General features: G+C 37.4%; 1 protein-coding gene across 1 annotated transcript; it reads left to right on the top strand.

Moving 5' to 3' along the window:
- The first annotated feature begins 7,043 nt into the window (after positions 1 to 7,043).
- MS3_00002416 (uncharacterized protein) lies at positions 7,044 to 11,027 on the top strand. Its single transcript, XM_012939281.3, has 8 exons — positions 7,044 to 7,082; positions 7,131 to 7,213; positions 7,262 to 7,431; positions 7,502 to 7,690; positions 7,750 to 7,824; positions 7,879 to 7,974; positions 8,021 to 8,116; positions 9,908 to 11,027. The coding sequence occupies exons 3-8, from the start codon at positions 7,276 to 7,278 to the stop codon at positions 10,070 to 10,072; spliced, it is 777 nt and encodes a 258-aa protein (XP_012794735.3). The 5' UTR covers positions 7,044 to 7,082; positions 7,131 to 7,213; positions 7,262 to 7,275; the 3' UTR covers positions 10,073 to 11,027.
- The last annotated feature ends 3,212 nt before the right edge of the window (positions 11,028 to 14,239 follow it).

The raw sequence follows: 14,239 nt of genomic DNA, 5'->3' as shown, positions 1-14,239 counted from the left end.
TATGAATGAACTCTATAAGCTAGAAGCGCGATACAAACAAACACCTCCTTCAAGAATAAGTATACGAAGGATGGTGATTGGAAGAAAAGATAACAATCAAATTGTATAGGAAAATGTAGTATGCATTTCAGATGGATACATTTCTGACGCAAAATGTTGTAATCCAATGAATAAACCTTGTTTTTATTTGCATTACTTATGTATGAAGTAGTGTTCCAGTGAATAACAACAATTAGTTCAACAATCATTCATTACAAAGACTTTTTATGCTAAATATTCCATTAGTTTTGAGGTGGTAACAAAGATTTGTAGCTCATATTGATGACTTCTATTGATGATTTAATTCTAAATTTTTCATTGCTTTCTCAACAAAGAAACGTTAGCACATTACTTAATAAAATGTGATTACAAAAGTTTAATAGACTGTTCCTTTGACATTGAAACTCCGCCTGGAGCCTCTGTGGGGCTACTGCCGGTCCCAAGCCTGGATAAGGGAGGAGGGTTGCTCATGGGGTAGGCAATCCCATCCCATAGAAAACTAACTCGTTAAAAACACGCTAACCAGAAGAAATAGTTCAAACCATTTAAACTATGCCCTGGGAGTTAGAAGGTCATCATTTAGAAGAGTTATGACACCTCATGGTGAAGCCGAGTTCCTTCGGAAGTCACGAGGCCTATGCCTCTTCTGACAACCAGAGAAACCATTTATGAAGGAACTGCTTTACACTGACTTTTGTTCATATGCAGAAAATTTATGGTTTTTATAGCATTTCAGATGGCCTTGGGCATCTGAAAAATTTTAGAACGCTACTAAATACAACAGTATAGGCAATTATTCAGTCAGAAATGCAACATGTGACTTTTCAGTTTCTAGATGTTTCTGGCAAAACTCCTATTGAATGCTAATTGAACAACATGGTTCTCGGTGTTTTCAGAGGCTTTTTTGTCTTTTTTTCGAGGAATTTCCTGGATCTCTCCAACACTTGAATAACTAATATTTTTACAAATTGTGAAGAAAAGATTTATGGGCGTCGTTACTAATGAACATTTATTGTAAAAGTGTCTAATGAAAATGTTCTCAGTAACATTTGAATGATTTCATTGATTAATTAGTAAAATTCATGACTAGTAGCGCAATTTCGTGGATTGGTTGAAGTTAAACATTAGCACTGTCGGATGGCGTCTCAGTGGTCTAGACGTTAAGCGCTCACACGCGAGACCGATAGATCCTGGGTTCGAATCCTCAGGAGGGCGGGACCGTGGGTGAGAACTGCTGAGGAGTCCCATACAAAGATGAAACGGCTGTCCAGGCTTCCAGGTTTTTCATGGTAGTCTAGCTTTAATTGACTCACGATCGAAACTATTGAAATCTGTATTTCATTTTTTTGACCAAACATCCATTTACAGCATAGTTGCATACTCGCATATTATTGAGCATAATGAACAAGTAATGAATATAAAAGCAAAACTGTATATGTAGTGTTTATATACTGATTTATTGATATCACTGAATCTAGTTTTAATTATTCGGATTCAGATTTGTGCAGTAAGGACAGAAGGCCTACGGCCTATGTTATTCCTTTTCTAGTATACTTTTATGAATGTCTGGTTATCTCTTGAATGAATCAACTGGATGTAGGGACATCACTGCTTCGGGTGACATGTTCCAATAATTGATGACTCAGTGTAAAAACCTGTATGACACGGGTATTTTGTTCGTTCTTGGCTTTTCTACTCGCCTGCTATGTCCTCTGAGATGTGTCAATCTAGTGAAGAGAAAAAGAGAGGATACATTAGGTCCAAAATCATTTCTTAGTATTCTATACATTAAAATCAAATCACTTCTTAATCTTCGATAGGACATAGTAAAGAGGTCTGGATTTTCAGACCGCTCTTTATGTGTTACACCCCGAAGTTCTGGAATTGCACGTGTAGCTGCCCTCGGTAATTTTTCCTGGATATCACAGTCACCTTTTAAACAAGGGCTTTCAGCCTGAATGCAGTTCTCAAGCTTAGTTCTCACTAAGGTTGTGTATACTGTAGTGAACATGGTAATATCTAACTTAGTGAATGCCCATCTTACAGCCCATGGGGTTCTACACTCCTTAACTGCGACCTCCAGGGAATGGGCTGTAGTCTTAAGATCATGATTCACTGTCAAATCCAAGATCCATGGGAAACTGGACCACGGGTACAGACACTTCCCCTATACTATAACTATTTACCTTTGTATCACTAATTTAGGAGTTTTGAAGTATATATATATACCAGAGAAAGCATATGTATAATGCAAATCTAATTATACTAATGATGTAAAGCTAATTTCTATATTTGTGTTTAGGATATAAATATGTGAAAGCCAATATAACTGTTTTTATTCAATGTGAAATATAAAATTTTCTCTTTTATTTTCTAGATGTTTAACATGACAACAAAAAACGTTGAAAGAGATCTGACTTGAATATTTTAATACCTACATTAAATGAAAAAAAAATTTACAATCATAATGACTCATTACAATTTTAAAGTAGGTAACTTTACATATTACAAAGAGTACAGATTAAGTAATTAACATTGAAATTGAATCTACCCTAATCGACTTTCAGAAAGTTCTAATTTGAACTAATAAATTACTCCTGTAACTCTTCATGGAGGAGCATAGACCACCCACCAGCATTCTCCATCCATCCCTGTCGTGGGCAATCCTTTCCAGTTATTTCCAGTTGTTATTCATCCTTTTCATATCTATTTCTATTTCTCGATTTGATATGTGCTTTGGCCTTTTGCTTTTCCACTTCCCTTCAGGATTCCAAACGAGGGCTTACATCGTGATGTAATTTGATGATTTCCTCAATGTCTATCCTATCCATTTCCATAGTCTTTTCCTAATTTCCTCTTCAAATGGAAGGTGAACTGTCCTCTCCCACAGAATGGTGTTGGGTGAACTGATTGAAGACTATGAATTTGTCATTACCAAATGAAAAATTTTGGGCAAATTTGCTTATCTTATCAAATTGTTTTGTTTTTTCAATTGTAAGTTACTTTACATTTGTTCTTTCATCATACTCATCTATCTAATCAAGATACTTTGAAATTATTCTTCTGATATTTAGAATCACGTCATTAATGAAAATATCTCAAGTCGGTATTATTCTACTAAGGTGTTACACTAGACAATGGTTGGTGGCCCGTTATTCACTAACGCCAGTCAAGTAAATAATTATCTACGAGGATAGCTAGGATGTATATTTTGACAACAAACATTCAAACAATACTACTGGAGTCAGATCCAGAGTCACTAAAGTGGTGAGCCGAATGTGTTTCGAACACGCAACCTTATGATATGAAGTCAGATCTGGGGCCAATAAAGCAGATCACTAAAGTGATGAGCCCGTCGACAACATCGTTCAATCTAATCGACGTCAAAATGAAGAGTCCTAATAAAATATTTCCAAGGATCAGTTTCGCAGGTGCCTTCGATAAACTGGCTGCATGTATCGGAACTTTCGGATTATGAAAGAAGAAGAAAATCATGATCGATGTAGCAAATAAAATATACAAACGAAATATGATACAATTTCTATTGATATTCATGTTTAGCATCTCATTGCTTTAGCTATTGCAAAGCAGTTATCGAAACTGGTGTTGCGACACGTTCATTTATAAAACCAAACAATGTTGGTTGTGAAAGCATTGAACTCATTGAATACTAACACCACCATCTTTTTATTACAGTCCCTAATGAAACCTGACAATCAATTAGAAGAATTGTCATAGTAATATTATACATATCTTGTGTATCCAGGCGAATATGACCATCTGCCAATTGAAGTAATATATTATTGAATAGTTTGTTTTAAGAACTATATTTTCAGAAGGGGTTTATGGAGATTTAAGAAATTTCACAGATTGAAATCATGAGTCAATTGAAGCTAGACCACCATGGAAAACCTGAAAACACTGGACGGCCGTTTCGTCCTAGTACAGGACTCCTCGGCAGTACTCATTCACGACCCCGTCCCCCACGAGATTCGAAGTTGAAGGTACACATTAACACCAATGGATGCTGGCCGGCTTAGTGGTCTAATGGTTAAGCTCTCGCGCGCAGGACTGACAGGTCCTGCGTTCGAATCTCGCGGGGCGTGGGATCACGGATGCGCACTGCTGAAGAGCCCCATACTAGGACGAAACGGCTTTCCAGTGCTTCCAGGTTTTCCATGGTTGTCCAGTTTCAATTGACTCATGATTTCGATCTGTGAAATCACACTTTCTTCGAAACATTCAATTTATCTTCACTTTAAATGTGACTGACCTATTTACATAAGCTTATTACCCCTCATGAGGAGCATAAGCCACCCACCAGCATTCTTTATCCAATCTTGTGCAGTGAACGAGAAAACAAGTGAGAATGTATCTAAACAAAATTACAGAACATCTTGCTAAAATCTGAGAACCATACAGTAAATACTTCATTCGATCGTCTCAGACTTTTCTGTCCATTCATTTTCACACTAGTCCATCTTTGTTTCTATTCTCTTTTCTTCGACATTCTTAACTTTCTACCGTCAAGTATTTCACTTTCAATTGATTATACATACTACTTATATCTGTCGACATCAGTAGCACAAACCACAAATGTGCTACTCAATCCTTTCCAGTTGTAAATTTGAAGTTAAAATGAGTTCTAAAGTAGGACACGTTTTAGTTCCAAAACTTTTTCAAAATGGCGACAAGATTTATGTACGAGTAAGTTAATGATAAGATTTTTTCACAATATATGTAAAAAAAACCCAAAATAGTCATTATTTGTCTTATTTACATGATTATCATTAACTGGTAAACAAGTTTTATATTTCTTCTTTCATACAGGTTGTTGTTTGCATTCATTTGTAAGAGTTGTGGTTGATCAGTTTCGCTCAACATGTGATCTTCTTGACTGGATTGCTTTGGAGATGCTAATAAGTAGAATTAAACTTCATCCTTGTTCCACAATTCACTGGGTAGTTAGTTTCAATAGCTTAGTGGAGAAGGCTGTAGGTGCTTGAAACAAAGGGTACTAGGTTCGATTATTAGGAAATATATTTACTTCAAGATGTCGGTGTATTCAGTTAACAAGTCCGAAAAAAGAGAGTACCAGTAAACCGAGTTCCACTATCAAACACGATCAAACGTTTTTCTTTGAAAGGTTAATACTTACGGACTAATTTTCTCATTTAATGTAAATTGTCTGTTTGATTAATATCTGATTTTATATATAGACTTTCTCAGTGATAAATTTGATTAAAATGCATACGACAAACGTAACAACTACTTGCAAACCAAACAGAATGGTATTGATTTCATAAAGACGTTATTTATACTCTATATCATAGTATCAAAAAGGTTCACAATAATATAGATTAATAAGAAGAGAAGCAAGTATTACTTACTTAGTTACGCCTATTACTTACAGTGGAGCATAGGTCGTCAAACCAGCATTATCCAAGCAAGTATGGAAAGACTATAAAAAATGTTCAGATGTTAAATTGTGTGAAGATTGAGTTCGACAAGACAAGCTGTTAGTCATATGTGGAGAAATTAGAATATTTCACTTCTACCTGAATATGATCTTACTCAATGCATGAAATGTGATTGACAGTTCACTGTGTATCAAAACAGATTACATTTACCATTATCATTTTAACGTCGACTATTTGTAAGATTACAGCTAACAATTTGATAAACTAAATACATGAGGGAAAATATAACATAGGAATCACTTACAATTGAAGGATTTGGTTGTAAAACTTTTATACAATTCAAATATATCAGTAATGAATACATTTTGTGAAGATGAGATCATTGCCTTCAATTCATTCATGCCTGGTCCTATGTTGTGGAATATGACTGCTGTTAGTCACTGACGTCCAGCATATAATACGGCTCAATCTTAACAATGAGAAAAGTTACCTGTCTCAATAAACCAACACACAAAATGGAATAACATTGGCTTCATTCATTAATCTGTGGCGAATACAACGTGTAGATCAATCTAATCTCCATTAAACTTCAACTCAATGAAAAACTATGAATCGTTCGTATCTCATCAGTTTTGAGGTCAGATCATTGTGATATCAAGTTGAAAATGCTACTTAATTTTAATAAGTATCTAATTTCAATTGTAACAATTTATGAATAAATAAGTGGCTTTGATTCATATTCAACAATCGTACACTGTAAAATGAAGAATTATCTATTGAACAGTTGGTTTACTTACTTACATTACACTTGTTACTCCCAATGGAGCATAGGCCACCGACCAGCATTCTTCAACCCAATCTCTCCTGGAACTTCCTTTCCAGTACTATTCAATTGTTGTTCATTCTTCTCATATCTGTCTACATTTCTTCGCGTAATACGTTCTTTGGTCTTCCTCTTCTCCTTGAGGATTCCAGGTATGGGTATTATCTATTGAAAAGATTGATCTACCTAGAATTAAATGAATACAAAACAGAATAATCAACAGCTCACTAATCAGTTTTCATTGACCTATGCAACATGTTTCTATTTCATCTATTTCATCGCTAATTAAGTAGTATCGATGTGATGATTATTGTTATCATTCAAAATCACAATACATTACCATAGGATTAGATTCCACAGGTTGAAATCAAGAGTCGATTGAAGCTAGAACACCATGGGAAACCTAGAAGCAATGAACAACTGTTTCGTCTCAGCACGCGACTCCTCAGCAGCGCGCATCCACGATCCCGAACCACGCGGAGCTCGAACCCAGGACCTACTAGCTTCAACCAATCCACGAAGTTGCCCCACCGTACACCATTGTCTTCAGAGAGTTGTTATCTCACAACAGAACTGGTTGAACTACAATGGTAACGGCTTCTCTCCATGGTGGTCTAGCTTCAATCGACTCATGATTTCAACCTGTGAAATTTCTAAAACTCTCCACAAAACCCATTCTGAGAATTAGATTCCTTTAAATAGTCACATGTATTGCACCATATATAATTAGTGAAAAATAAGCATACAATCATGTTTTGCATAATGAATTACATCAATGATTATCTACATAATACATAACAGTATGCATATCAATCTATCAAAAGCTTATTGACATTTGTTATGCGTAGGCTAAACTCAATCATTCATTTTTTCTTTTACTCAGATACAGGCTCACTGGCAAATCATCAACAAAAAATGACATAATCAGCAGGTATGCAGTTTAATTAAAAGTCAATTTCGAATGGAATAATCAAAATAGAAAGGGGTTTCCGTATGAAATTCATCAACAAGAATAGAGATTTCCTGAACACAACAAAACTCTTGTGGCAATTCCCCTACAAGATCATCATCCAGTTCAAAATCATGTATTTGTCAATAGTTGGACGATATTCAACAAAATTGTTCGTTTTCTTCAATTGCCTTTTTATTGTAAGCGATAATTTCTATTGATTTGTTTCTCTGTTGTTCTATTCATTTCATTCTTTATGATGCAATATAGACAATTGGCAGTATTGTGGTTGCATTCGGCATGAAACTACCAACCAATTTATTTGGATATAAGAGGATTTTACAAGCAACTACACCACCCATCTTCCTAACTGCTACTTTCTCAGGAACTCTTGGTATATTAGCTGCATGCATCGGAATATTAGCAATATTGAGTGAAAGAAACATGATCATGTATCTGGTAACCATTGAAATATTAATGCATATGCATATGCATTTTTATCCAACTTTTACGTTTAGCATCTATGTACTTTGACCATTGTAATAATTATGGAAATAGGCATAGCGTTGACATCCTCTTTAATGAAAGATCAAGTTAGTTCATGTCTGACATTGTACGTTGACTTCTAATTACTTTCACGTAAACAGTTCTTCACTGAAGCTCATCGTTCGTTAAATACGAATGTTAAACAATATTGGACAAATCTTCGTTATCAAATAGAATTTGATAATTTACAAACAACAGTAAGTGAATAAAAAACCCGTAAATATGTTAACTCTCCAAATACAGTTCCGTTGTTGTGGGGCTTATTCATCCAACGATTATCCACATATTAAACAACTTATACCGATTTCATGCTTGTCTGGAATAAAACCATATTCACTGGTAAGTAAATATTTGATTGTTGTAAAACACTCTAATTGCATATGAACCCATTGAAAGCTTCCAATTCTGAAGGGAGTTTCAACACTGAATAGGTAAATGTCTGAGGAAATGTTTGACGTAACATCTCTGCATGTTATTGTTAACAAATATAAAGCGATATCCGTGCTATAATAAACCAAGATATGTCCAAGGCTTGAAATATCCAGTTAATTTATTCAAAAGTATACATTTTACACTATGATTTAACATGCTTCCTACATATTCTTAACACATTCTATTCACAACAAATTGATTGGTCATATCTACGTAGTAAATTACTACTCTTCTCACAATTCACCTAGAACACATGACCAATGCATATTTGTAACGTTCAGTCTCAAGTTCACAGATGCTGAAAATTTACATCCTGAGATTCTCAATTCCTTGTTACATATACTTGTCATGTTAACGTTGTTCTATCCATCTTAACTTGATTTTGTGTATATTCAAATAAATATACTAGGACGGAAAGGCCTTCCAGTGCTTTCACCTTTCTAATGGTGATCTAACATTGGTCGATTCATGATCTCAATCAGAACTCAAGCATCTGCACAACTGTATACTGAAAATAAATATACGTGAATTTATGAAGTAGGATACAGAATGAACACTGAAGAACAAGACACCTTGATTGCATGGAAGTTAATGTAAAAACACGTCTAAGAATATTGTGCAGAGAGATTTCATAGCAGTCCATAAGTTCCATTGAGTTCACATGTTGGCAATCGAAACAACATAGAAACGTCATTTGAATTAAGTATATCTAATGGAAAATTGTATAATTTCGGAATAAATTTATGGAAGATTGAGAATAGAACTATTTGAGATTTTGGTCATTTCGAAAGAACAAATGGATTATGTGTATATATTTGCAATACTGGAAGATGTTCACCAAGATACTCATCCATTCTGCCCTAGTTTCTTAATGGAAAACTGTATGTGGACAGTTAAAATGTTTCGTTCTAGTAAGAAACAGATGGTTGTCTTATTTTCGTTAGTTGTCTAATTAAATTCAGTTCATCATGTAAACTACGAAAATGAGGCTGTCTCAATACTTTCCGTAGATTTCCTTCAACAATACTAGATTTTGTGGCATACTTATCAGTTTACTGTTGGTTTAGTGTTGTAGAAGTAGCTATTGTCCTAAGTTGGAAGTTGCATACATCCAAAGCGATTCCATTTGCTGATCACTCTAAGGCTTATGTCATTTATATCGTAATGTCTGCTTTTCAAAGAAGGACCACATTTATCAATCTGGTCATTGAAAAACCTCCACCGAATCACATTATTAACATAGTCGATACAGATGGATCAGTTATGTGAACACAGCACCACACGTTTCAAAGGAAATACATTTTTTGTTTGATGTATAGAAATATTTAATTAAGAATGAATGAACATTACTTGATTTTTGGATGCAGTGCTCATATCTTACTCAATACACCTTCATAAGGAAGGGTGATTAACTTGTTGTATAGATAGCTTCCAATGAATCATTTCATGCAAACTAAATTCCACAAATCACATTCAACATTTTCATCTCAAGCTTACCAGTTATTCGTCATTCACTCACTGCTTTCCATGTTTCGTAGACGAATATTGAAATCAACCAAACAACCAAACATCGTTCTCTATGGTCAGATAGATGGTTGATTCACTTGTTTTGAATATTACATGGTACTAAACATTTGTTTCTTCACAACTATTCATAATTAATTAACACTATATAGTTTCTTTATTTAACATACACAGGGATGCATTGATGCATTGAATGGATTTGTACAATATTACAAAAACATTCTGATCTATTTATGCTTCAGTTTTGGAATAATTCATGGTATCTACTTGGTGTTCTCAGTTGTGATGGTTTGTAAATCTAAACATGGAAACATTCGATCTACACAAACCTCTTGTTGAAATGAAACGAAGACTACTGATGAGGATTGAATCTCGGCCGAAATTTCGCATGAATAACACTTAATTATTGTTGATAAAATACTATTACACTTTTACATAACACTTGTTTCATCAATTTGTAACTTATACATTTCATTTGTGTAATAAATCGCACTAATATTACAGACTTACATAGTGAAATTTAATAATCATAGTCTAACACTTTATTTGCAAAACGTTCATTATTTGTTTCAGACTTTATTGTTTCTGCATTACCATACCAATTGCTTTCTATTATTGTTCTTGTCTTCTTGATCTTAATCTTCTGTTGCCAGACATTCTCTTTTTGACTTGCGTTATATACTACTTATGTCGTTATAAGTAGCACAAACCACAAAACTCGTATAATTTATAGTAGCTTAATCTGTACACCTATTAAAGACTGAAATATATTTTACTGTAATGATGGAACTACGTTGATAGGATGGATTCACTGATAGTTGTGATAGCAAATATCATAATATTTGCGGCCTGATTGAGTATCTGAGCCATCAAATGCCCTGGTATAGCCGAGAGCGGGGTGGGTTCTCCCTCCCTCTCGAAATACTCTCACACGGCCACGCGTATATAGCCTCTGCCAGTCAAGTCAAACACACAAATCAAGCATATCTATACAAATATTTACAATCGATATTGTCATACAAAATTTTTAAACACTAATCAATGAGTTCATTAATTGACCGCTATTTAACATTTAATCGATAGTTCATCAACTGACCTATTTACACATCTAATCGATAGGTTCATCAACTGACTGCCATTCAAACATTTAATCGATAAAATGATCGATAAGATAAAATTTAAAAATATGAGTTTGGGGATCTATCGTCCCCAACACACTGCCTTGTGGGTTAGACCTTTAAGTCAAAGGCTCGGGTTGTGGCCGCCTAAGATAACCACCTGCTTCGGTCTGGGCACCCGGGCAGTATCGCACCCTACACACAAATGATGAACTGTACTGTCGATGATTATGGAAACTAATTCTCTTGCTTCAACTAACAATCAAATGATTCAAATTATTATTACCATTATTATTACTATTATTATTATTATATTACTATTATTGTTCTCATTATTACTATTATTATTATTATCGTTATTTATGACATCATTATTCACCCTCTTTTATTCCTGCTCTGTTTATACTTATTTTTTCGACTTATACAGCAGCTCGTCTATGGTGGAAATTCGACTGTATCTAAACGTTCTCAAGTCACTGTCTGGTTGAAAATTATATGTTACCACCGAACATGAGTACTGAAGCAGTTTTTCTGAAACCACGTGCACCATTCAAACTGGTTGCCTTCAACGTTCGCACATTTATGCAGGTCGGACAACAGATAGGGCTGGAAATGTCTTTGGAAAGTCTTAATATTGATGTTTGCTGTCTATCCGAAACCCATATTCAAAACCCTAGTGAAGTACTACAAATTCGATCTCCATCTGTCGCTTCGAAAAGCTTGTTTTACGTGCGCTTATCCGGGGACCCTGTGGCATCTTCGTCTGGTCTTGCTGGCGTTGGTGTCGCACTAAGCGCTAGAGCTGAGGCAGCACTAATCGATTAGATCCCCATTAACAGTCGGTTATGTGTTGTTAGATTAGAAAGTTCCATCAAAGTGAGAAGAAATCGGCGTGAGAAACGATGTCTTTTCGTCATCTCCGCCTATGCTCCGACAGATTGCAGCCCGGATGCAATCAAGGATGAGTTTTACCACCAGTTATCTGTTCTTTTTGAGAAAGTGCGTTCAACAGATATTGTAGTACTAGCCGGAGACTTGAATGCTCAGGTCGGGCGTCTAGGCACAGAAGAGAGTCGTTTAGGTGGCCGATGGGGACTCGTTGGTCGCAGGTCAGATAACGGGGACAGTCTACTGCAACTGTGCACAGACCACAACCTGTTTCCGGCTAGCACTAACTTTCGGCACAGTCATCGCTGATGTGCCACCTGGCGTCCTCCCTCTGCATCCCAAGCCTGGACTCAGATTGACCACATCGCGATCAGCTACCGCTGGCGTGGTTGTGTACAAGACTGCCTCTCCTTTTGGAGTACCTAAATGGACTCTGACCATGCCTTGGTCTGCGCCAATCTCACCTTACATATCAGTGGACAACGAAGTGACCGCCACCAACGGATTGATGTTAGCAAGCTGGTTGCAACTTCTGTTGCCGAGCCGAGTTAGCTTCTAGGCTAGCTACCATTCCACCGAAAAGTTTAGATGAGCATTGGTTGCAATTGCATGACGCCATGAAAATGGCGGGTACAGTCAGTTGTGGGTTTGCGAAACGTCCCGCTTTTAAGCACTGGGTTTCTGCAGGTTCCTTACAACTCATCGAAGCCCGTCGGTCTACTCCGGGTGACCGTGAGTTTGACCACAAACGAAGGATGTTACGTAGTGAAATTGGGCAAAGCTTGAGTAAGGACCGAGAAGCCTGGTGGTCGGAGCGTGCTAATGAACTGGAAGCAGCAGCTGCATCTGGTAATTACCGGAAGCTCTTCTAACTCATCCGAGCCACTGGCAGCAAGAAGTCTGGTGTGAGCGAAACAATCTACGAGAATGACGGAACGCCAATCACTAACATTCATCGACGTCTCGGACGATGGGCAGTATTTTTCGAAGGGCAGTTCAACTGGCCTGCTGCTCCGGCAACATCGGTCAGACTGTCCTGCCCTCCATGGCCGGTGACGACTGATCCACCAAATGATGCGGAAGTCTGCAAGGAACTCCAGCTCTTGAAGAGCTACAAATCACCGGGCGCAGATGACGTACCTCCGGCTCTTTTTAAAGATGATGGTGACTTTCTGACTAAGGAATTGACGACGTTGTTTACAAAGGTTTGGGAACTAGAGAGTGTACCAACGTCATGGAATGAGTCGATAGTTGTCCTTATCTTTAAAAAGGGTTCACGTCGTTCCTGTAACAACTATCGGGGGATAACTCTACTTCCGATTGCGTCCAAGCTATTGGCTTCCTTCATACTTCGTAGATTGTTCAAAACCCGAGAAAGATTGACTCGCGAGGAGCAGGCTGGGTTTCGTTCTGGTCGATGATGTATTGATCATATCTTCACCCTCCGCCAAATGTTAGAACACCGTCATCGGGGCTGCCTTAGATTCGTTGGACAGGGCTGTTCTCTGGGATTGTCTATTGAAAAAGGGTGTGCCTGAGAAGTTTATTAACATCCTAAAAGCCCTATATAAAAACACCTCAGGCAGAGTGAGGGCATACAACCACCTTTCTCCATTGTTCCATTCGAGCAGTGGGGTTAGGTAGGGTTGCCCAATGTCACCATTCCTCTTCAACTTTGCCATCGATGACATTCTGGAAACGGCTCTGGTGAATGTATGTAATGGTGGTGTGGATCTGTTGCCTGGAGAAAGACTTCTCGACCTTGAGTATGCGGATGATATTGTCTTACTGTGCGATAATGTCCAAGCCATGCAATCCCCACTTAATCAGTTGGCAATCAGTGTCCGTAGGTCTGGTATGTGCTTTGCACCTTCGAAGTGCAAAGTACTTCGACAAGACTGGCAGAATTCTAATCCTGTACTCACCCTGGATGGTGAGCAGATAGAAGTAGTCGAGAAGTTCGTGTATCTGGGTAGCTGCATAAGTGCTGGTGGGGTTGTGAGTGATGAGATCAGTGCACGTATAGTGAAGGCCAATCTGGGTCATCTTTGGCGCCTTCGTGATGTTAGTCTGGCTGTAAAAGGTTGGATCTACAACGCGTCGGTGAGAGCAGTTCTGCTCTATGCTTGTGAAACCTGGTCTCTCCGAGTTGAGGACGTTAGACGACTCTGTATTCGATCATCGTTTTCTCCGAAGGATTGCTAACATCCAGTGGCAACACCATGTTAGTAATGCAGAGGCTCGGCATCGTGTGTTCGGGCACAGAGACGATAATGAGATTGGTTTCACCATCTTGAAACACCGACTTCGGTGGCTTGGACATGTTCTCCGAATGTCGTCCCAGAGAATTCCACGTCGTGCATTATTTGCCGACAGTGGGACTGGTTGAAAAAAGCGGAGAGGTGGTCAGTATATGACATGGTGTCGTTGTATGAAAGAAAGCTGCGAAGGACTGGCTTGTGTTGGTCCTTCACGACTCCGTGGCTGGGGTCCGAGTGAT

This window comes from Schistosoma haematobium, chromosome 1 (assembly GCF_000699445.3).
Source record: "Schistosoma haematobium chromosome 1, whole genome shotgun sequence".
In the NCBI taxonomy this organism is placed as follows: Eukaryota; Metazoa; Platyhelminthes; class Trematoda; order Strigeidida; family Schistosomatidae; genus Schistosoma; species Schistosoma haematobium.
This window is presented reverse-complemented; position numbering and strand designations above follow the sequence as displayed.